At 37.4% G+C, this 24,029-nt stretch overlaps 1 protein-coding gene across 7 annotated transcripts in view; it reads left to right on the forward strand.

Annotated features, from left to right (window-relative positions):
• The window catches only part of ERC2 (ELKS/RAB6-interacting/CAST family member 2), a 534,065-nt gene that overhangs the window by 194,693 nt on the left and 315,343 nt on the right, over window positions 1-24,029 (forward strand). For all 7 annotated transcript variants that reach the window (XR_012777475.1, XR_012777476.1, XR_012777477.1 and 4 more), the window contains exon 8: window positions 17,943-18,080. Coding sequence is in view for 3 of the 7 variants with exons in the window: in XM_075514174.1 (XP_075370289.1) it covers window positions 17,943-18,080 (138 nt within the window). In the remaining 4 variants the exon portion in view is untranslated. The remainder of the gene's footprint in view (window positions 1-17,942; window positions 18,081-24,029) is intronic.

The raw sequence follows: 24,029 nt of genomic DNA on the forward strand, positions 1-24,029 counted from the left end.
GCTTTATGAAAGCATGAAGTTCAAAGACTTAAGAGTACGCATGCAGATAAGTTTAATGGTAACAATAAATGGGAATCGTTATCTTCATGCTTCTCCCTTCATATTATTGTTACCAGATGTAGCCAGAGCTAGTGGTGCCAATTTGGTCAGATTGCTTTGATAATTTTCTTGTTGCCAAGTAGTATGTATTTCTTGGTGGTAGAATCGGCAGTGGTATGTTTGAATATGAGTAGAATAAATCCAACTTTAGAATGGAATCTGAATCTAATTCACTTCCTTCTAGCACACCTGACTTTAATTTTTAACGCCTAGCCAGGCACAGTGCTAAGATCAAAGTGAAACAAAGAGAATGGAGTAAAGCAGTTCTTGGAAAGTAAAAGAAAAATGGCATAACATTGCGTCATCTTTTATATATGAAAGAAATATTGGGCCTATTTCCCATTCGCTTAGGAATAAATCTGCAGTAAATTTACTAAAGGTAATTGTGCTAGTGAAAACCCTTATTTATCTGGGAGAAGAATCAGGCCCACTATGTTGATTGCCGAGGAGACGCCTTGGTTTGACAGCAGAAATCTCCATTCACGTCCCCAGACGGGCACAGGGCCCTGTGCCGCTCTGTGTTTATCCCCGTGCCGCAGCGGCTGTACGCTGCGGGAACGCCTGCACGTCGCTCTCTGCGGTGCCTGCTGCTGCTCTTGGGTGAGGGCGAGAAGCTGCTAAAGGTCCACGTGCATATGTGAACTGTTCATCTTAGAGCAGCTGCTTGTTGATAGACAGGATTGAGAGTATGTAAAAGCACATTTTAAATTTGAGTGAAATACCTGCTGTGACCTATCCCAAAATCTTAATCTATGGTTAAGTCTGGATTTTTGTTGTGGCTGTCATGGGAGCCATAAATAGCTTGATTTGAATGTTTATTTAAAAAAAAAACATCCGTGACTTTTGAGAGTTTCAGATTTTTTGCATGTCGGGAAGTGGATGTGATAGTAAGCAGCTGAACAAATGTGCAGAACTTCAAAGTATAGAATCTAGACTACGTAGGAAGGTAATAGAAAGCAGGAGTTTGCTAATTCAGTTGCAAAAGAGATCATCCCAGTGAACTATCCATGGGAGCTAGACTTGTAAGTTGTGTTAGATTTGCAAAACATGGTTTCTTGCGTGACATTTTACATGTTCAGCAACTTTCACTGTTAGCACTCTTTAATTGTTACTAATTTTTATATACTGTCATTTTATGAAATGTAGTATAATACAGCCTCTGCCTTGAAATGTATGAATTGCAACACCTTCCGTGAGTCCCTGTAAATCGTTCCAGCTTGGGGGAGAGGGAAGAAGAGGCACCCCATAGACAGCCAGCTGCAGGCGGGGCCGCGAGGTGAACCAGTTCATACCCTCATCCTTGTGAATTGCCTGCCCTTGGCAAGGCAGGAGCGTTCCTCCTTTGGGCACATTGTAACGCTGACAGCAGTGTTTAATGCTGACAAACGTATCTTCTTATTGAGACCTGTGCTACCTGTGCTGCAGGGCGTATTTCTCAGTAAGGGCTAAATGTGGGGGGGTTTGGGAGGGGATCTGGGGTGGGGGGAGGATGGGCAGTGCTGCAGTCACTGGTTGTCACTGTGCCTTAAGTGTTGCACTGCAAAACCTTTTAAAAAAAACCTCAAACCACAAAAAGGCAGAGGAACAGAACAGGAAGATTTGCTTGGTTTTGCTTAAGTTTTAAAATACTTTTTACAGAATACCTGATTAACACTCATAGACTACCTGATTAACTCTTTGTACTAAGGCTAGAATAAGAATTCTCTGAGTAGAGCAGTAGAAAATAATGTCTTTGTATGCTTAGTTCTGGAATAAGCTATTCCCTGTGTCTGACGGCTTTTTAGTATTGAGCTGGCCATCATTCAGTCATTTAAAAAGTCCCCACCATTAGTAGTATCTATCATCTTCTGAATGGGAGACACTGAAAATGGAAGTGTTGTCAGACTATTGTAGTGTCATTGCTAAGCAATGCTCAAGTTTTTAAAAGAATTTTACAGTTCAAGTTAAACGCATGTTCTTGAGGAGAAAGCCTGACAAAAATTAAGTTCTGTAATAATGCTAGTGCTTGCAGAACTGCAGAGATAAAGTAGTCAATCTGTGTAATGCATTTTGATATAGCCATCGTCTCTAAAGGACTTCAAAGTGTTCTTAACTGCAAACTCTAACTCCCCACTCTTCTGGAGGTTTTATCTAGTGTCTGTCAAACCCCACCACGGAGAGGGGCACGTGTTTCAGGTAGTAGCAGAAGTGAACATGGAGCTACAAGGGCTTAACGCTATGGGAGAGACAACTGCATCTGGCAGTTGCTGAAACTTCTCACCCTCCTATGTAATTCTTTAAGATAAACGTTTAAATATTTTGCATAAAAAGCAAAGAAATACACGTCAGAGGAAAAAGTATTACAAGTGTGTTATCAGTTTTGGAATAGTATGAGGTCAGTGTCACTGGCGTTGCAATAGCAGATGATCTCCAAATGCATCTTCAGGCTATTACAATGAATTTTCCTGTAATTGCCAAAGGGACAGTGAGTGTTCTGCATGGATCCTTTCATCAAGGCTTTTACAATAAATGACAGAAATGAAGAAAGCCAAATGAATAAGGATGGGTACATTGATTAATAAATCCCAAGTGTCAACAACCTAATGAAAAACTTGTTGGGGAAAAAAGTATTTCTATGTCGTAGATCTATTATAGAATAATTTCCCTTTTTTTTTTTATAGTTGATGATATTAGAATGAAGCTAAGTTATACATACAAACCTGCTGGTTTTTAGGAGGAGAAACACGATAAAGGAGATTCAGTGAAAGATTGGAAAAAAAGGACATTTTTTTATACTAAAAGCAACTATCTTAAACACAGAACTACTTCAGATTATTTCTACTTCCCATTCAGACATTTATATGAAAGCATTGCTGTGTTACCTTTGCTGCTATAGAAAATCTAAACTGTTCAGCAGATGTTGATTAAAGCCATCCAAGTTGCTGCGTTTAACGTTTCAGTTTGTTTAGTGGTGCTTTGATAGTTTATACGTCGAGAGGCTGTGTCTGGCCTGCAGTAACTAATGGTGAAACTTAATATGTGCATTGTCTTTCATGCAGCTATAGTGCAAATATTAAATTACAGCTCATAGTAACAAGAATCTTAGTTCTCTGGTGAACGACATTTTGAACACTTCAACTCTTAATTGATATAAACCTATGTACATTGACCATATGTTAATTTAGAATGATTAAGAAAAGACATCTTTAAAAGAAGGGGGCAGGGAGATGTGGTATCCTTCCTTCTGCAAAGCTTTTCTTTCATGTAAAGTCCTTACACTGTCCCTTTACATATGAATATAGATGCCCTCGGGAACCAGGGAGCTAAAAGGAAACTTTCCAATATAAAGGGTATTATTATTTCTGATTAATTCCTGCCTAACTGTTTAAGCTCCACTGCTATGGTTTTTGTCCTACTTTTTACCACTGGCACTTAAAGAAACTCATATAAAATAGTACCATGTGAAACTGGATTCTCTATTATAAGCTCTTGAATGCAATTTCTAAGGGCAGGATGCTCTTCTAGTACAAATCAACATAGCTGTAATGAATTCATATAGCCATCCTTTATTTATAGTAGCTAGGGGGCAGACCTGTTATTTTTATTTCAATGTAAAAATTTTTCCTATTATAGATTTTTTTTTTTTTTTTTCCCATTTAAAATTATTTTCCATTTTTAGGGCTTTCCTCCTCCCTCTTCAAGCTGTCTGCCCCCTTATTCCTTACTCTGAGAGTAAGGGAGTGTAAAGTTTAATATTGTTCCTCTGTTGATTTTGATGAAGTATTTTATTATTATTTAGAATATTTTACAGGAAGACTGGGAAATAAGAGAATATTGGATATCTCTGAAATAATTCCGTAAGACTGTAGGAGGAGGTATGTAGTTAAGGATTAAAGATGACAGCAGTTTTAAAGTGCTGTGCTTACACTTTTTTCCTTTCAGGTGTGAAATGTCTGTGATTTATAAGTTCTATACAATCAATTTATCATTTAGAATTAAGAGCAGTAAACTTTTCTGAAAGTCTCTGAATGAAAGGAAGAACACTGAGAGTTCTCTGTGTTCTGGAACAATCAAATAAAGCTTACATTAACTCTCAAGTGAATTATCTATCTGTACTTTTGAAGTCTTTATACCAAATATGCTTAATATTGTCATACAGTTCTACATAAAAGGCATGTTATGAAACTATTAATATAAGGAGATATATAATTACTGTTAAAATGTAATTTATGGCCAGAGTCTTCTAACAAAATTAGTTGTAGCATGCTGCAGTAAATGTTAGATATTTGCTATACTCATAATTGTTACACTGTCCTGTAGAACAGTGTGATGTTTAAATGTGCATTTATTTTGCTTTTGTCTAGACTCTCGTATCTTTTATAGCTTTCCATTGGAATCAAAACTATCGGAGCTGCTTATATGAGAGATGTATTGAGTTTCAAATTCAAACCTTACAAAGCATGTTAAATATCTCTTTAAACTTCCCAGGAAAGGAAATAAAAGTACTCTTTTCCTTCACTCAAGCTGGTGATTTAAATGGTAACCCTAAGCCATCAATAGAAATATATAGTGATGTTAGTAAAAACAAAACAGATATTCTGAAAGTATTACAATGCATAGGTACATACATTAAAAGTATAAGAAAAATAGGCAAGAAAAACTGGGAGATTACAGATTATGAGTTTAAATTTGGTGTTAATTCTTTAACTGGATTGTCCGCATCGATGTATATGATACCTCAATGGAGTAGTGACTTTCTAGGCTAGAAATATTTTATTATAAACCATAGTTCTGGAGTGAATATGGAAAGAATGAACATAAGAGAGCAAGAATAAGAGTTTAAAAATCCTTCAGGTAATAAAAAAAAATTCCTAGCATTGATTGAAGATTGAAGTTGATTGAAGAAGTATGAAGAAGGATAAATGGGCAACTACAGTTAAGATGAGGGGAACTTACTTGGCGTGAGAAGGCAGGTTTTTGTCTCGGATATGACCGCCTTCAATATTTTCATTTAGAAAATATTCTTCAGTATTTCAATTAGGAAAAAAAAAAAGTTTAAATGCAGATGGGGAAAAAGAAATGTTGACTAGCCTGGAAAAGGAATTTGGAGTCTTAATGCCAGGAGGCTGAAGGGAGTGATTAATACCAGTTTAGAAGAGTATTTGCAATGGGATGCAGTAGTAAAAATTGCCAGTAGTTCTGTCTGCAGAAATACGGGGTAGCAGAACAAAAGATGATAACCTCTCTCTAGATGGCCTTTGTGTCATCCCATCTGGAAAAACTGTGCCTGATTTCAGACATCTCATTGTCAGCACAATGATGTCAATGTGGAACTGTTAGATGATAGGAATAGTTAGAGACCCGACAGGGACAGGTATCTGGCTAAAACTAGTAGAGCTTAGTTTTTTATTCTAATATGCTGAAGTTATAAATATCACAAAAGAGGAGAAATTATTTTGGACAGTGTAAAACTTAGAAGATGAGTAGCATGAAATCAGATTGACAAGGAGATGTGTTAAGTGATTGGACAGCCTTCAAACGGGACAGGAAATCCAATTACCGTAGGCTTTCAGTGCTAGGCGTAACACAGCCACGGTCCTGGGCAGGATCTTGGAGCATCATCGTGCGGTCCACTGCCCGCAGGCCGGGGTTGAAGGCGATTCTTACAGTGAATGAAAACATTGCGTTTTCTCTAGGGATTAAGCCAGGCTTCCAGCCTCTCTGTACCACAGCCTGCTCACCATTTTCACTTCGAAATGGCGTACAGTCTGTAAGGTTTCTGCCTGTTATTCAGACCTCTAGATGATGGTTCTTTTCTGTAATTAAAAAGAAATCTTTTTTTCTGGATGTCTGTCTGTTTTCCTGTCTTAATAATTTTCCTAAGTATGCAACATTATAACTCAGGATAAGTTATGGTAAATCACTCTTTCTGTTATTTTTTCTAAACTCTTTTTAGTCTTTTACTGATGGAGATTGCATCTGTTTTACTGCCTTGTTTTCATTGATGAATGCTTCTCATTAATTTATCAGGGCTATATTGGTCTTTAATAACTACATTGACTTTAGTAACATATTATAAAGTGAAATAATTTTATTTAAAATGAGGTAATATGCTCTTTAGCTTCTTTCTTGCGATGCTTTGGATACCCAAACCTAAATCTGCTTTCAGAACAGATTGGTCATCTATTTTAAAGCTTATGTTATTCTTCTATTTCTGTATACATATTTCCCTTAATATATTAGTGTATTTTAAAATAATGTGCACAACATACACATCTGTGTTGGGTTTTTTTTTCTCTTTCTGTCTTTCTGTCTTTCTGTCTGTCTGTCTGTCTTTCTGTCTGTCTGTCTTTCTGTCTGTCTGTCTTTCTGTCTGTCTGTCTTTTTCTTTTCTTGTGCTACTTCCCATTTTTGTTATCCAGCATATTGATTTCTCTGTGTTCATTGCTCTGGAAGACTTCCCATACTACTGTCTAACTGGCTCTTGCGCTCTTTCTGCAGCTCTTGAGGTGCCTATTCTTACTCTTATTTCCTTTGGAGCTTCCCTTTTCAGTATTCTCTGTTGCTCAATGCTTGTCGATACAACTTATCTGCTGCCTCTCTCTTCCCGCCATCTGTTAACTTTTTATGAGACCTGCTGTAATTTTTTAATCTGGGCAGAGGCCCCCAAGTCTTCCCAATTGATACAGACATTATAGGAATGACAAGATACAAACTAAAAGGTATATCGCTGCTCATCTTAAATGACTTGTATTAAAAGTATAAGTACGTCAAAGCAGCTTTTTTCTATGCGTGTTTATATTAGAGTATATGTGCTTCTCTGGCTTGCATACTACATAGTGTAACCGTTTTTCATGCAAAATCTTCCTGAAAAATTCTTGTGTGAGCTAACGTATCTTATTTTATATGCACCTGTACCGAATAATACAAAACTGGCCATGAGTAACAAATTGTCAGATGTCTTCAAATACCTGAAATGTAGGATTGAGCAGAAAGGTATGATTTTTCATGGTTAACTTGGAGAAGTAATACAGGTCATATTTTTAGGTGCTCTCAATATGCCATTGGGCTAGACTTCAGAAAAAGTTCAGCAATTGGTCATTACCCTGTAACGTGTAAAATGTTGTGAGATGTAGGAGTTCATGCCCAACCAACCCAGCTTGAAAATCTGGCCCTGAACATATACAGACGGTTGTTATAAGAAGCATTAGCTTGTTAAGAATGAATGTCCACCTCTTCGTGTGTCATAGCTGGAATTATGTGTTAGTCCATTTTGTATTATTATATTTACTATCTGGAAAATACCTATTGCATTTGGAGTTATATCACAATAAATACATATAATGAGAGCAAAAACTTTTCAATGGATGTCTGACAAGACTGCGAGTCCTGCTTAGAAGAGTCCAAGAGTCAAGCTGTTTTGTTCTGAGAATTTATTGGTCCCTGAAGAGAAGGAGACAGAGACTGAGTATTTCCAGATACACAAGTGGATATTATCAGCCCAGGCTTCTTTTGGCTAGCTTCCTGGTGAAGGTTAATTTTAGCATTAAGTTCCAGCTCTTTCTCAGCTGGAGTCTGGCAACAGAAGCCAAGCTTTCAGTCCAGGAGCTCCTTTCTGTGTGACAGCCTTCTCCTCTCTTGGCTCAGTTTGCCCACTGACCTGCTTTTATAGCCCTGTAAAAGTATCAGCTGACTCGAGGGCAGATCCCTTCCCGAAGCAGCCCTAGGGGAGTTTTCTTCTCTCTGTATGAAAACTCAGCACACACGTCGTCTTTTTTAATGCTTGTTGATTCCTCTGAATCCTTCCTGTTACCCGTACATTTGAATCCTGTATTATGGAAGGAATCTAGAATCTCACAGTAAGTGAAAATGGGTGAAATATTTCCTGCAGTGATTGCACAATAAAACAAACATACATGCTTGTTTTGGAAGAAGAAGAAAAGATATTTGTCACTTTTGAGCCCCAATTTTACTTGCACTTACTTCTATTTATTGATGCAATAGGATGCTCTCAGTTTCTACGTGTGCATGAGATAGTAGGCTGTTTCCAATTATAGAACAACAAATTTCTTTCTAGTCCCATGTAATAGCACTTTATTGCAGGTACTGACCAGAGAATATGGCTGTGTATTCCCAGGAGATGATAGACATTTTCTCTTAGTGATCAACAGTTAATAAGTTCTTTTTCTTCCTTATTGCTTTTATTCAGTCCCAAATTAAGGGGCACATATATTTTCTTTTTTCTTTAGGTAAACTTCCAATCCTATTTGATTTATTTTTAGATAACATAATGATACTTTATGCTTCTGTACTGTTTTCCTTAAGATTTTACTAATACTCAGTTGATACTCCATACATTTAACAAACTGAATCATAAAGAACGTATAATGACATGGGAAATACTTGTACATTATGCGAGTAGATCTCTTGATTCTACCACTGACTTACGTGCTCTCCTCAGCCTCCTTTAGGAAAGTTTAATTACTGTGTAACCCTGTTCAGAAGCTTGATGTCACTGTAAGTGCCATGTCTTTGTTAATCATATCCATTTTGTTCTTTGCATCTTTACAACCGTACTGTGGTGAATGTGTCGAGTGGACTGTCAAATGGATGGATAGACAGAGTGAACAGACGGGACTCAACTGTTTAGCAGGAGGAATGTCTTCTAGACCTTAAAATACCCCTGTATTCCTAAATCACTTGCTCCTCAGGACAGAGATTTGGTGTAAGCAAACCTGACTAAAGACTTGTAGGAAGTTAGAATCATAGAATGGTTTGGCTTGGAAGGGACCTTGAAGATCGTCTGGTTCCACCCCTGCCACGGGGGTTTAGGGTGTCAAAGCAACTGTTAGTCCTGTTCAGGTGGCAGAGCCCTACCGCGATGTGTTTGTGTGAGAGCTACAAGGGGTTCAAGGGCTGACGTTTTGTTTGTAGAGCTTCTGTGGAAAGTGGGCTTCAGGTACTGCAAGTCTGTGAAGACCTTACTTCTTTTCGGGTTACTGTACCCGTGAAGTATGTGAGAATTTTGAAAACAGTTCATTTAATTATCAACTAATGGGAAAAGGAAATGTAAGAAATGCATTTCCCTATTATTTTATGGAGTTCCGATAAAGTATTTGCAATCAAGTTCCATATATTACTGCAATCATACTACAGACATTGTAAAAACACAAAAATATAAATAAAAATATGAATTCTTCTGTTTTCCCTTTCCAGAATAACAATTAAGTATTGGGGCCAATTATTAATACTTCATAGAATCAGAGAATCATTTAGGTTTGAAAAGACCCTTAAGATCATCGAGTCCAACTGTTAACCTGGGTATAAAAATTGTATATGAAATCTTCAGCCTTATTCGTTTCTTTAAAATGAAAGAAAAAAGCAAACCGAACCAGAAAGCCACATTGGAAAATAAGTGTCTGAATTCTAAATAACGGCTTTCAAAATATCTCACACTTTGCAGTTTGAGAGAAAAAGATATGAAACAAATTAGCGCAGAGCTTGCTGCCGTTACTAACGCTTCAGACAGGAAGCACGCCACCGGCCAGCAGAGCAGCACCCTGGCCTGCTCCTTCTGCTGGCTCCGCCTGGAGGCCTGGTGGTGCTAGTGGGGAATTCAGCACCGAGCCCAGGCGCTGGCAGGGTTCTGGTGACAGGCTTGGGAGTTTATTGATGGTAGCCACTTCTGGCGTTGCCATCTTCTTCTAGTTTTTATCTTCATGGTGGTTAGAAATTTACGCATCCATGTGCTATTTTTTTCTGGGCAGTCTTTTGTTAAGTGTCTCTTGTTTAGAGGTGAAGATAGTAATTTTTTGCAGTAAAGGCGTTTGATGACATGGTGGTGAAAGTGGCTGAAATATTTCAGACTTCAGTTGTCAAAAGCCTATGCACGCTGACTTTGAAATTATTTTAGTTCTCTGTATTGTAGATTTTGGTTTTGTTCATACAAAAAAGGTTGTGTATATCTTGAAGTAGAACTAAATTTAATTCTGAGCAGGCTTGAATACACCATTTCTCATATTTTTCTCAGAAATGTTTTTTGACGTGATTGTAATTAGGTATGTAATGTTGATCCTTCCGATCAAATCAAATTATAACTGCCCTTTACTTTTGTGTTTGATGCCGCTGCCAGTGTTTGTTACTTACTACTTCATAGCTTTCATACCTCTCCCTTCCCGTCTCCTGTTCTTTTTTCTTCATTCGTTGAAAATTCCCATCTCCAGATGTCAGCATCTGTGTAAACTCTTGTTTTTGTTTGTCTGGTATTTTCTTTACATTTGGTTGCTACTAGAGCTTTAGTGTTCAGTAGTAAAAGCATAATTTTTTCATTCAGTGTGCTGTTTTCTGTATTCTGGTCCCATATTTATGATTTCCAACTCGCTTTTTTAGAGGCATCATGTCATCTTTGTCTCTCATCTTGCATGCCCACTTTCTCTCTCATGGTAGTATCTTCAGATTTTTTTTTCCTTATTCAATCGCTTACGGACTTAGCCATACACACTGCATAGCTTCTTTCTTTTGAAGAGTGTGTGCAGTTGATAATCTCTGTCTCATGTCCTGTTGACACTACTGTAATTTTACACATTCGGTGTCATACATTGTTTCTTGTGAATAAACAAAAATGAGTTGCCCTCTCTTCTGCATTATTTCATACCAGGTGCAGGCATATAATATGCGTCTCCATTATATCAATTTGTTTTTCCGTTAACTTTTTATGTGGGTTAATTTGCAGTATGAATTTTAATGCTTTATTTAATACGTTAGTGACAGTTTTTGCAGGTTAACAAGAAATTGGAGATAAATCGGTGAGTGAATAGCTTTCATAAAATCTTGCACAGTCCTGGAATACAAGTGGTAACAAACGCGAACCAAGCACTCTTTTCTCTAGCTCAGAATTTCAGCTGAATTCACAGTGCTCACTTTTTTGAAGAGAAATTATTCTAGCCCTTGAGCAAGGCAGAGATCAAATTCTCATGCAGTCTTTCACGACTGTCTTTACACAGAGCCTTGCCTAACAAAATTAGTCGTACTTTGTATGTCATCCTAAGACTTGATGTTTGTTCTCTATGAAATGGTACACTTGGCTTACTTATCACATCAGTGCATATTACAAGGGACAGCGTAAATCCATGGGCTATAGTTTCCCTGTAAGTTCTTGGTTGGCAGTGTTAATACTGGATAATAGTAGCATTTTGTAAGTATAGAGAAAGGTATGTCTTGGGTAAGTGATTGGGTTTTGTTGTTTTATTGGAGCTATTTTATACAGAATTGTTTTAAAATGGCATTATATACATTAATACAATAAATAATGTGATAACATTACCCAACAAAATGTGATGAAAAATAGAGATGAATTGATTTCACTGAGAAAAAAAAATCATCACAAATGCTTCAATTTCATTTGTGAAATGATGCGGTATTTTATATGGCAGTGTTTCTGTGAAGACACCAATTAGAATTTGAAGCCCTGTTTTGCTTAAACACTATATAAACTAACATCTTTCTGGCCCAAAGCACTTGCCGCTTTGTTAGAGACAAGTTCATGTGTAAAGATTGGCAACTTCAAGCGAAGCAAAAGGGAAGATGGTTCTGTTATATTGGATAAAATGGGCATGGCCAGCTGGGTCTTAATACTGTAAATGTAGTGGGTTAAAAAAAAAAAGTCTTTGCTGGTATAAAGATAATGAACGACCATAAAAGTAAGTTTTCAAACCACAGTGTTAATCTGATCAGCTGTGTAATCCTAACAGCAAAATCTCAATGATCTTGAAGCAGCAGAAAATGTGTTGTATAGAAATGCTGTAACTTTGGAGGGAAACAATGTCAGTGTACCTCCGGAAAAACATTCTACTTACCTTTTTTTCTGGTTTCTTATTATGCTCTTATGTCTCTGCTGTTTTTTAAGCTTGTCAAGTAGAGCACAATTCTGAAGGATTATTTTCTTTCCTGCTTGGATTATGTGAGCTGGGAGGGTAGCAATAGGGTAATTGCTGGCTCCCGCCACTTCCCTCGTGCTCTTGTCGTCAGGTTGACGTGAGGGCCGATGTCTGAAGCAGCATTTGCTTCATTAGCTCCTTTGTGACGGCCGCTGCGCAGCTGCGCTTTGCTGCTTTGAACTGTAGTCCTGAAGGAAGTTTGAGGTGAAAACTATTCAGACAGATCAAGCGTCTTCTGTGGAAACCTTACAGACCCACTGATTTGGAGACTGCTTCCTCCTCGGGCACACACCGTACCCGTGGCTGACATTGTTGTTTTACATAACCTAAAGGGTTACGTAAAATTTGTGGACAGCTTTACAAATACCTTCACTGTCTCTGGTTTAGTAATCCCCTACCGCCTCGGCAGTGTAGGACTGAGCTGCTCGTGTGCTTTGGGCCATCTAAAATCTCTGACGTTTAAGTCGTGTGGGGCAAGATAATGAAAGAATATAAAGCTAAAAGATAGTATTGAACCATGAGGTATGGTGTATTCTGAAGTACAATGCTGTTGTATTGCTCCAATGCGGCAAATATAAATTTGGAAGGTAGTAACAGGAAGGCACTCTGGAAATAATTCAAATTGAGACCATATTGAGCAATAGGCAACTATAGGTAAGAAGCTTTATTCTGTTGAGAAATAATCAAGCCTTTTGGTGGCTATTGGAACTGCTTATGAAATCCAAGAGTATTTTATCATGTCATAAGAGTAGCAAGCTGCTTTTCCAATTACATTGGTAAAGCCAAAGATTAGTACAAATCTTACACTTTAATAAATATATTTAGTTACAAGCAGCAAACCCCCTTTTTATAATATTTTATAATATTTTATAAATATGTTTTAGAAAACATTTTAGAATATTTTATAATATATAATATATAATAGTTTATAAAACATCAAAATGTTTTTATAAAACATTTTATAATATTTTAAAGCATTTTATATTATTGTATAATTTTTTCAATATAACATTTTAATTTTCAGAATCTAAATGTATATGTATTTTGACTGTTGAAAAAAATATTCCTAATTAATGCTTGTCTGTCTACCTACTTAAAAGGAAGAAAAACAAAGGGAAAGGTGGTGGTACTGAGTGATGAAGCACTTTTGGGGCTAGTCTCTTTCAAAACAAAAGACAAGTCTGCAATGTCAAACTGTTGAAGCAGAAGTTGCCCTTCAATGAACTCATTTTGTTAATTAGAATCCTGCTTAAATTGAAAAATGTATTTAGGCCATATCATGAATGTTAGTGGAAACCTATGGAGCCATAGCTTCCCCCTCTCGCCCCACAGGCTGAAACTTCAAATAGCTGCTGGAAAGCCCGTTAATGTAGTTTTTAAAATACTTTGACTGACTTGATATTTAATAACTGTACATCGTTTGTTAAAAATTTCTGGCTAAAAATCTAGAGTGCTTTCCAAAAACTGTATCTCTGTATATTGAGCTTTCAGGTAGTAATATTTTTACAGTCATGGTAGGGAAAAAAAATGTCATTTTTTCTTTCTAAAGGGTCAGTCAGACTAAGGATGGGCATTTCATTACAAATCATGCACGTTGCACACAGACGCGCACACGCGAATGAACGGAGATGTTGGGACGTCTGTAGATACATCTATTTTACTGAGTCGCTACCAAAGCTGGTTTCGTGGTCTGGGATATACTGAGATGTGTCTGAAAAGGACCATATGAGACAGAACGTGTATCATGAGTCTTGCTAATGAAAATAAATTGTGTGTAAGTAGACAGTTAGAGTCTTTGCATTTGCACTATCCCTAACTATTTTTTCTGTTTCGATTAATAGTTATCTTTTTTTGTCTTTTGTTGTGTATGTCTACGAGGCAGCAGTTCAAGTCTGAGAATGAATACTAAGGTTTAATGTTGTCATAGTTAATGCTCATGTTGGATGAATGCTGCTGTTTATTAAATCTCTTTTTCTCGAAATTCCATTAACTGCTTAAAGTAGAATGTAACAGTACTTGGGAAATTGTTCAGTAGAATTTGTTTTCTTAAAATATTAAGGGTTTTTTTCAGTAAATGATGAAAATGATATATACAAAAGTTCTGTTTCCTCACCTGTGTTTCAAATTTAAATTTAAATTAAACTGATCTTATATTATTGATCTACTTCACTGGAACAGACATGAAACAAATCTCAGAGAGTTCTGCCTTAGAGAAATTTAAAATAGAGCAAAATGAATTTTAGGATTAAAAAAGCCAATGTTACAAAATACTTGTTGTCTGAGTTATTTAAAACTCAAATACAGAGCAGAGAGGAAAATATAGGGAGAGAAGTTTAGGTATATGACTGTACGGTTTCACTGGCTAGGCCTAGGAGGTCTCTGAGAAATTCTCTTTTACACTGTCTTAAACTCTTTTATACTTTAATGCAAATCTCTAAAGGCAAATTGTTATAGCATGGAACATTTTCCTTGATTATATAATTTTCTTGCAAATTCCAGAGTACAGTACCTTAATTTTGATAATGAAAGTAATTTTCTTTGAGAACTTGGGTTACTGTAGAATTTTAAAGCCTGTCTGCGGGTGAGATTTAATTTAATCCCTTGAGTATTTAAGAAGCATTCCTGAGACTGTCGCCAAAAAGTGGCAAGATTAGCACTTGCAGTTTATTGACAGGATGCCTCATAGGAAAGACATTTATCTGTAAGGGTGGTGTTTTTTCAAAAGGAATAAAGTCTGTCTTAAGCGCTGGGAATACACACCCTTTCTGAAATAAAGAATGGCGCAGTTCCTTTTCATACAGCTCATGGCACAGGGACGTCGCCATCTACAGAGGTAAGAATTACATGTTGACAAAACTACACAGTAACTAATTTCCTATCAGATAAAAATATAAGTGCTTGAGGATTAAGAAAGTCTTGACAGTCCCTGTCATAAACTGAATTCAGGCATGCTCAAAAGAAAGTCACTATCCAGCAATAAAATTGTGTCCTTATGTATGTGCCTGTACCCAAATGTACGTTGGAGAATGACGGAGATTACCAGAGGGTTTGTTGTTCATTCTGGGTTTAAAAAGCCCAGGGAGAACTAAATCATACCTTGTGTTCCAAGATTTTAGCACGTGAGACTGCTCCATCTCTTTGCCTCCTGTAATCTTTTTGAGAGAACTCTTTGTGATTACTGGTCATAAAATCTTGTCTGCGTTAGCAGATCTTTACTAATCCCGTGCCCGTCCCAACGAACACACACCCACACTCTGCGGTCCTGATTCTGCTTTCACCTACCCCAGTGTGGTCCTCCTCCCATCAAAGTATTTCCTTCAGATTTATATAGCACAAGTAGAAGAATAATCAGATCCTTTCCTCTTATTTTATCTATGGACTATGCATTGAATGACTTATTTTAAAGAAGTTGTGATTCAATGGGGATGTTTTTAATTTGCTGCCTGTTCTCTTTACCTCTGAGGAAAGAATTTTGTAAACGCTGAATAATTTTAGAACATGTTTTCTTGGTTAAGGGTTGGATCATATTTTAAATTAGTTTTAAGAGGAAGGAAATCGTGTAAATGCTGTGGAATTCAGATAAGCACTGTGCATAGGAAATAAGTACTTTAATTTAGGGTACCTAGAATTGGTAGGTCAAGCTGATGATAATAAAGGACCAGATCTTAACTTTGTTTCAAAGAACATGTAATCAATATTCTCTCTTCTGTTTTATTTCCTTTTTGCTTGAGAAATAATTTTGAAGCTGAAACGTGCAGTTGCTTGAGTATTCCACAGGGTGTCATGAGGTAGTTGTTGGAATCATTAATACTTGGATGAAAGTAGAGAAAGAAACATAGTGTGCAGTCCTCTGAATGCCAGTTAATGTAACTTTAGATGTGACTAATACACATGCCATAAAATAAAAAGTTCTTAACTCATTAACACATGTATCTTATTTCTGTATCTGTATAAAATATACACACAGAGAAAAATATTACAAGAGGTCGTTTACAAGAGTGAGCTATTCTATGTCAGGTTCTTCCCCAAAACCTTTCTATATATACACTTTAGCATTTTATAGTTTACAGAGCAAGTGGAATCTTCGGCCCATAGCAGTAATCTGACATACCAAGCTATGTACATAAAAAGAAAAAAAGAAAAAAGGTACAATACTTGCAGTTGCCATACTGCTGTAAAGAATTTCTAATTGGAATGTGCTCCTCCAAATTTACTTTCAAATTATATTTTACTTTCATTTTAATTTTAAGTTCTTTTAAAATTTAAATTTATTTAAACAAACTTTATATAGCGCACACAGCTGTACTGTGGGTTTTATGATTTGTTAATTGTAGATATATATGATGTCAAAACTTAACGTCAGGCTTTTTTTCCTGCACATGTATAATGTAGCAGGAGGAGAATTTTTACCGAAGTATGCCCCAAACGCCAAAGTGTGTTTGATTACGGTGAAGCATTTTTGCATATGGAGACCAAATTTTTCTTGACTTAACTGTTGGCTTCTGTGGAGCTGCACATGCATTGAATTCAGCTTCAGGTTTGTAAAAGATTCTTTAAATACAGTTTAACAGTAATTATGAAGGATCCTGCTTCTGTTAAAATCTGAATTGCTTTAAATGGAAGTGACATTGGCCATGAGAAAAATTACATTACTTTATGAAATGAACAGCAAAACTTCATTTCAGTAGCAACAGCGTGGGATCCAAAGTGTAAAATCACTGATGAAAGCAAGAATTTGAATCTCTGTTGACAGTAATATTTTTTCTGATTTTAACAACGTATTTAAAACCAGTTTTTAAATATTCTAAACCTTATGGATTTAGGCGTATTTTGTTGTATTACATGAAGTGGCATACTACAATAATAGCCTAGTTAATTTTCATGTTACTATTTATTTGTGCTAAGTATTATGGAACAAATTTTGGGTTTACGCCAGTGGCATAGTAGTGAGCGGCAGCAGGAGCGTAGGATGAAGGGAGGTTGATTCTTCTGACAGACGATTAATAAGATTTTACACAGATGACATACCACACGTCCTCTCTGCGTTACGCCCAGAAGGCCATCGTGCCTTACGGCCCCAGAAGGGGATTGCCATGCCAATCAGAAGTTGAGTGCTTTTTTTCAGATTTGCTTCCGAAATCCGCACGGTCCTGTCGACGATTGTTTGTGCAAAACCTTTCTGACTTAACCACTGTAAACCATGACCTGTTTAACAAAGCAGTGTGTTTATAGGTACCTCAGCAGGATGTTTAAATACTTGCTAGAGGAAGAACTGGACCTGTTTAAAGCAGTTTTAATGTCCAAAATAGAGTGGCATACCTCAAATCTTCATGGAGGTGAAGAAAGTGAACGGAAATGGTGGCCTTCGGGCTTCTGGTTTGTTTGGGTGGGTTTGTTTCTGGGTTTGGCTTTTTGAAGTAGAAACGTCTTGGTCTCTGTCCAGGTGAGTTTCCTTTACAGCAGGCCCTCGTGGAAGAAGAGCTTTTTAGGTAGGTAGGTTATCATCTTTCTTCTCCCTCCATTTAAGGCTCACTGAACTTGCTTTGCCTCTCCCTTTCTGTGTCCTTCTTACTGCAACTAGAATAATCTAAAGGGGTAATTCCACGCATACTTTGAATTACTGAGATAATGCAGTACCTGAAACTAAAGTGATTAATATCTGAAAATATTTAAATAATAAAATACCTGACTGCACTGAGATTTTTCCTATAATTTATTAGAAAATGATACTTTTTAGCAAAGGAAAACAAAATAGAAAGGACAGAAGTTAAAATCTGTTGATATGATACCATGTAAAAACATGGCAGTGTACTGAGGCATATGTACCGTTTGTGTGATATATATACATTCAGTTGATCCTAGCACCCGAGTCCCTCTTTGAATGGTAAGACAAGGTTGATGAATATTATGATCTGTTTTTATTTTCAGATTGAAAATCTACAGGAACAACTTAGGGACAAAGACAAACAACTAACTAATCTAAAAGACAGAGTGAAGTCATTGCAGACGGATTCTAGTAACACAGACACAGCACTAGCAACCTTAGAAGAAGCTCTGTCAGAAAAGGTAATGTTTTCTCATGGAACAGCATGATGTGCTGCTCTTGCGGGTGAAGTGGGTCCAGAAAGTGTCTTTTTTAAGTTGGTCTGGCGCCTGTAACAAAGCCTATGGGCCTTGTCAGGAAAGCAGGGGCTGTGTTCCGGTAGGATGAGCGAGGCGTGATTCCTGGCTGATGGACTGAAGCAGGACTCTGAGGTGAAGAGGGATGTCCTCTGAAATGGGGACGGAGTCAATGGCCCAGGACATGGGAAGATTTTCCCTTAGTCAATGGGATGAGTGGTTGTTCCCTGAAAGAACTGGAAGTCATGGACACCTGACTTAAAGAAGGTGGAGTTTTGGGTATTTTTATGGCTTTGTGATCTTGATTATCCTGTTCTTTTGTCTGTTAGGCAGAGCCTAACTGAAGAGCCAACAGTAAGTGACTGTACCGTTACCTTGGCTTGCTCTTATCGCTGTTGGTTTCCTACACTTAACTTATAAGAGAAACTGTATTTCATTAAAAAATGGAGAATTACTTCTTTTTCTTTAAAAAATATATGCCTTTAATTTGAAAATACCTAGCAGAAGGGATAAATCTGGACTGTTTAAATTAGTGGCAACATTTCTACCAGTTTCAGTGAGGTCAGAGTTTTTCTTCCAGTTAACTTTGAATACGAGATAATCCAAGCAAATTTATATGCCAAAAAAATTAGTACAAGTATCCACTTTTTGCAGCTTGCAGATCTTAAAGTATATAATTTAAATGTGCACAGGTGAGTGCAACTAATTAAACTATTATGTGCCATGCGGCAGTGTGTAATCCTAGGAAGGTATTTATGACTGTATATGACTTCAAATGCCATTGTGGTGTTGGCGCTAACACCTAAAATGCTAATGTTGGATTTTTTTATTTCTTTGTATGTTTACTCACCTTACTAACATCTGCTTGGTCAACAACAGTGAAAAAAGTTGGTGTTACTATTACTTCTGTGGCTTCATATGGATAAGCTTACAGGATTTATGCAGTAAAGTACGTACACGGGTCCTGTTAATCCTTCAGTGCTAATCTGGACACGGTGCTCGCCAATCTCACAGCATATTATTAAAAAATGACACGAAGTACTTTTTAATCTGTTTCATCCTTGTAAACTGTCTCTCCTGGATTAGTCTACGCTGTCGCTTTCCCAAAGTGCCCCTCGAGGCAGCGGAGAGTTTAACGCAGTCCTTTAACCACCATGCCTCGGCTGTCAGCGTGGAAGCAGAGCGAGCCTCCCGCTGCAGACTTGCCGGTTCTCCTGTGCAGCTGAGCATGAAGTAGATCGTCAAAAGGCAAAGAAATCTTGTTTCCCATTTTCCGCCTCAGCTAGATCGGCAGCGCTTCAGAGAAGATGCGCTTGTGCAGTACCTCTTAGCTGGGGTAATTTGCTAAGTTGCAAGCTGTCCTCAGTTGTAACGTAGTTCTCTGTTGAAAATATTAAATTAACGACAGTTTGCCAGGGTTCGTAGTAGAAGCAGCAAGTGTTGGAGGTATTGAATAGAACATGTGTAGTCGTTTTCTCACTACCAGAAATACAAAAGATGAAGTAGTACTGGGCTAAAACCTAACCCAAATTAATGAGTGGCAAATAGTTGTTTTCAAGTCATTTTGTACCGGTACCGTTCTAAAATCTGTTGCAATAAATGCAAGCTAACAAATAAATGTAAAAGTTTTTATAATTGTAAATTATAATTTAATAACGGAATTAAGTAACAGAATAATTAAATAACAGAAATTTGAAATTGTAAAATTTTACTAAACTCAGGATGTGTTATTTTTGAGTATCGTAGTGAGGATTTGTCCCAGAGTTTGCTTAAAAATTGTGCTATAGAATTTCTTTGTGTATATGATAACTTGAAATGTGACAACACTGGAGACCCTGAGGGTATGGAAATTCTGTGTCAAGCTTAATTCGATTGCTGTAATAAAAGTTCAAAGTCCGATAAATGATGCTACTTTAAATGTTGTGGAAAAGTTAGATAAACTTAGATCTTTCTCTGAAAGGTATCTTTGCAATTCACGTCTCCTTCGTCCGGAATTGCATGGATATATACGAACAGCTGGTTTTTCAAAGAATCAGCGTGATGAGCGGTTTTTCCCAGTGGAATTGACTGGACGTCACGCGGGGTCCCTAAGGTTGGGTCCTGTACACAGTAGTCGCTTTGCTTACATACGGTCAGCTGCGAACGGCGTCATCTTTCCCGCGGTGTTCGCAGGCTGCTCCGAGACACGTACACGGCGAATGCTACGGGAGGTGTTCCTCTGCCATAGAGATTTCTGTCTTTTTGCAGCTGATGAAGGCAGCGGTATCTCTTGTAAGCCCGTGCTGTTGAGGAGCGGCATGAAGCCGAGTTGTGCGGTGGTGTCTGGTGACTGTTTCAAGCACCTATGGAGAGATTGTTACTTATAAAAGTTAGGTGGCAATATATAAAGGGAAGAACTCTGTATGTAAGTGATATGCTAATCGTTCTGTGTTACTTCGGAAATACTACTTTGTTCACCTAAGGAAAAGATACACGGAATTATTAAAGAATAGCCCTTTTTACAAATGAGCTTTATAACCGTGTCAATTATTTTATGACATGCCCAAATCATTATGCAAATTAGTGTCTGTGTTAGGAACATATGGCTTGAATTTTAACAGAAAATTTTGATTTGTTTGAATTTATGTTATTTTCCCATGACTATTTTTCTGTATTTTGTGATCTGTAAGCTTAATTAAATTATTAATTAAATCATTAATATTTGTCCAGTTTCTGAACAGATACATAACGGTAAAGCTCCTACAGAGTTACTGGATGATTTACAGTGGCTGCCAGTCTAGGTAGCAATATTGATGAGAAACTTTAAAATCTAGAATCTGGAATATCAGTTCTAAAAGACTTAAAATATTGCCCTGCCCTTTAAGTTCATTGGCTAAAATTTGCTTGCTTATGAGGGAATCATGTTATAAAAATTCAACTTCATGATGCTTCTGATGGATATTTTTTTTTTTAAATGTGTGACCAGTCAGTAGTCTGTCTACCTAGACCAGACTAGCAGTCTACTACTGCTAGTAGTCACGGTGTGCTACTAGCAGATCTTTTCACAGTTGGAGAATGATTAGTATATTAGATTTAAAAAAAGGAGAAAAGCAACACTGCAGAGCAGAATTAATATGAGCTTCTGAGAAACAGGGTACTTGATCTTAAAGCACGAGACACGACAAGGAGGAAGTTTCCAAGGGAAAAGCATCTCTCTGTGTGATTTTGATTGTTTATCGTACAGCGAAACCACGCACAATTTCTTTCCTGTTGTACGTTTCTTGAAGGCCACACTTTCAAGGATAGGTTTCTCAGTCTCAAGTGTAGTCTCTGGGAGGTACTTATCCATTGGAAGAAGGCAGTAGGCAGCTTCTAGAAGCTCCACGGGAACTCTTGTGTCTCGCTTGCTTGTGTCTTCTGGCAGCTGAAGGCCGTGACAGTTTGTTGGCATACGTGTCTCCGTCCTGTTTGTGGCCAGCGTTCCAGCTCATCCTCGCTGCTCTCGGAGTAACCTTTCTTCTCCTATTCCTGTCTGCAGGAGCGTTCTTAAGACCTGCAGGCTTTATCCGTAGCTATTAACTTTTTCCACTGCAAGTACTGGTAGAAATATGGAATAGATCTTTGTCCAAATGGGACAAAAGAAGAACCCTTAGTGATAGTTTCTTATGAACAAGTGCGTCAATATAAGTAATTTTATCAATTTAGATTTGTAAAGTTGCCAAGAAAGGATGCTGCTTTCATTCAAGACTACCTGATTTCCATGGAAATACCTTGTTTGTTTGTGGAGTTTTTTGTTTTTCCTAGAAATTATATCAGGCCTAGTTTGCAGCTATATTATGTTTTGTACTCTGAGATTAGGCACAATTCTTGGCTTTACCTTAATTCTTTGTCTATTCAATAGCTTTTAGCATTTTAATTGAAAAAATAATGAAGAAAATACTCCAAGAGCATCATGGGAAGCTCTTTTAAAATAGAAATTAAGTTTATTTTGCCAGTTTAGTTAACCGCAATTCACTAAATTTGAATTTCATTGCTTTTCTTAGTTTCTATGGGAAGAAAAAAACATTAAAATATGGTCATATGATATGAATTAATTATGAAGCTATTTGTAAAGTCCAAAAGTCAAATGTTTGAGCGTTTATGCTTTTCCTGCATTGTTCTTGAAAATACTCAGATTGAGATTTTGGCTCTGAATTAGAAAATATGGCTCCTTGTTCTTAATGAAAATAGATGTTTCCAAGTATCTGTCCCTGATTTTCTTTTTCTTTCATATTTAGTGATTAGGTAGCTTGGTAACACGAAATGAGAAATTACTGTAGACATCATAAAGCAGCATCAAAATTTCCTGAAATGGACTCCTTTTAATTTTGTATTTTTCCTGCAATATTGCTGATATAATTTGTTCTCTTGTCAGGAATCAGAAACAGATCAGCACAACTTTAGTCACTTTTGAGTGCATTTTGGAACTAAACTGAAAAAGGTATTCATTCAGTTCTTTACCCCTAAGTTTGGAGCCCCTCGGAAGCACTGAAAATTCTTAACATCAATAAAGGTTACACGGCAATAAACAAAAAATAAGTTTACTCCTATTAAAAAAAAAAAGCTTGAAAATCCGAATATGCAAACCTGCTATCAGCTTCCTTGATGTTTTAACAAGAAACTTTTCAAAGAATATCTCAGCTCTTGGACTGGCCCAAAGCAGCTCAAGAGGTTGCTTTCATGAAGCTGATATTTATAAAGTTGGTCCTACTGTAGCAGCGTACGGCAGATAAGCAATTGAGTATGTCTGATAGTAGGGCTGTACGCTGGGGCAATTCAGTTCCTGCTTCTGTGATAAAGTGCAAATAGATTAGAGCTGTGAGGTCCTAGATTAGTGCGTAGGGAAAGCTTGCCAATGCAAATAGACTGAAACAAGAACACATTGTTGGGATTTCTGCAAGTTAGCTGTTAATCAAGTAAAACATGGTATATTAGGGCCTTTTAACACGTTTTTGACATTTAGCCTTATGCAGCTGACAGATAAATTAGTCGTCTTTTGTGATTGACTGAGAAAAAATTTATGCTGTTCATTAATAAGGTGAAATAGTATTATGTTTAATTTGTTATAGAAGGAAAAAAGATCATTTAGGTAAATAAATCTTCAAGAAGGAGTTGGTATAAAACTAAGCCTGAATATAACTAAGTGGATTCTGAATGGTTATTAAACTGTTCCACTCAGTGGAGGCTGGCATTTTAACGTTAATATGCAAGGAATTAAGAATTTGTATTATTTGTTACTAGGAATAAACTTGCAGTTATTTAGTATCCCTTTCTTGCATAAGCTACACGGCAAAAGCCAGCTAATGTCCTAGGTTCTTTTAAAAAATGTACTATTTGCTGGTTTGTCATTTGTGTAATACTGAACAACGTTGCTGTGGAAGGACCTTCGTCCTGTCCGAACCCATTTCCACCTGAAACCCTGCCAGGTAGGAGTCGCAGGGAGGTTTTGCCAGGAGCTGCGTCCACCTGCAGTGCCAGCGGGCTCAGCGCATAGACCGCTGCTGCTGCCTCGGAAACAGATGTAATTACGCACGGCCTGCTACTCTTAGGTTTGGCCGTCTCTTTTTTACAGTACGCTAAGTGGACCGTAGAGCGTCGTCAGTGTGTATTTCTGTCTGAATGGAAGAGGGAGGGATATGAGTTTTGTAAGAGTGGTCACCAGCGTTTTCTGTGGCGATCCGTACGGTGACGCTCGTTTGGTGATACGGACGTTCAGTTGGGCAGATTGTGACAGGGAGTCCCTGACGGCAGGGCGATGCGAGGTGCAACGTGAGAGTGGCACTGGGAACTTCCAGCCCTTTGAAAAGGTTTTCCTTAGGAACCGAGTAGCAAATAACAACTATACCAATTACTTATTACAAGATTATTCAGTATAGT

The sequence above is a fragment of the Mycteria americana genome, chromosome 11 (assembly GCF_035582795.1).
Source record: "Mycteria americana isolate JAX WOST 10 ecotype Jacksonville Zoo and Gardens chromosome 11, USCA_MyAme_1.0, whole genome shotgun sequence".
Taxonomy (NCBI): domain Eukaryota; kingdom Metazoa; phylum Chordata; class Aves; order Ciconiiformes; family Ciconiidae; genus Mycteria; species Mycteria americana.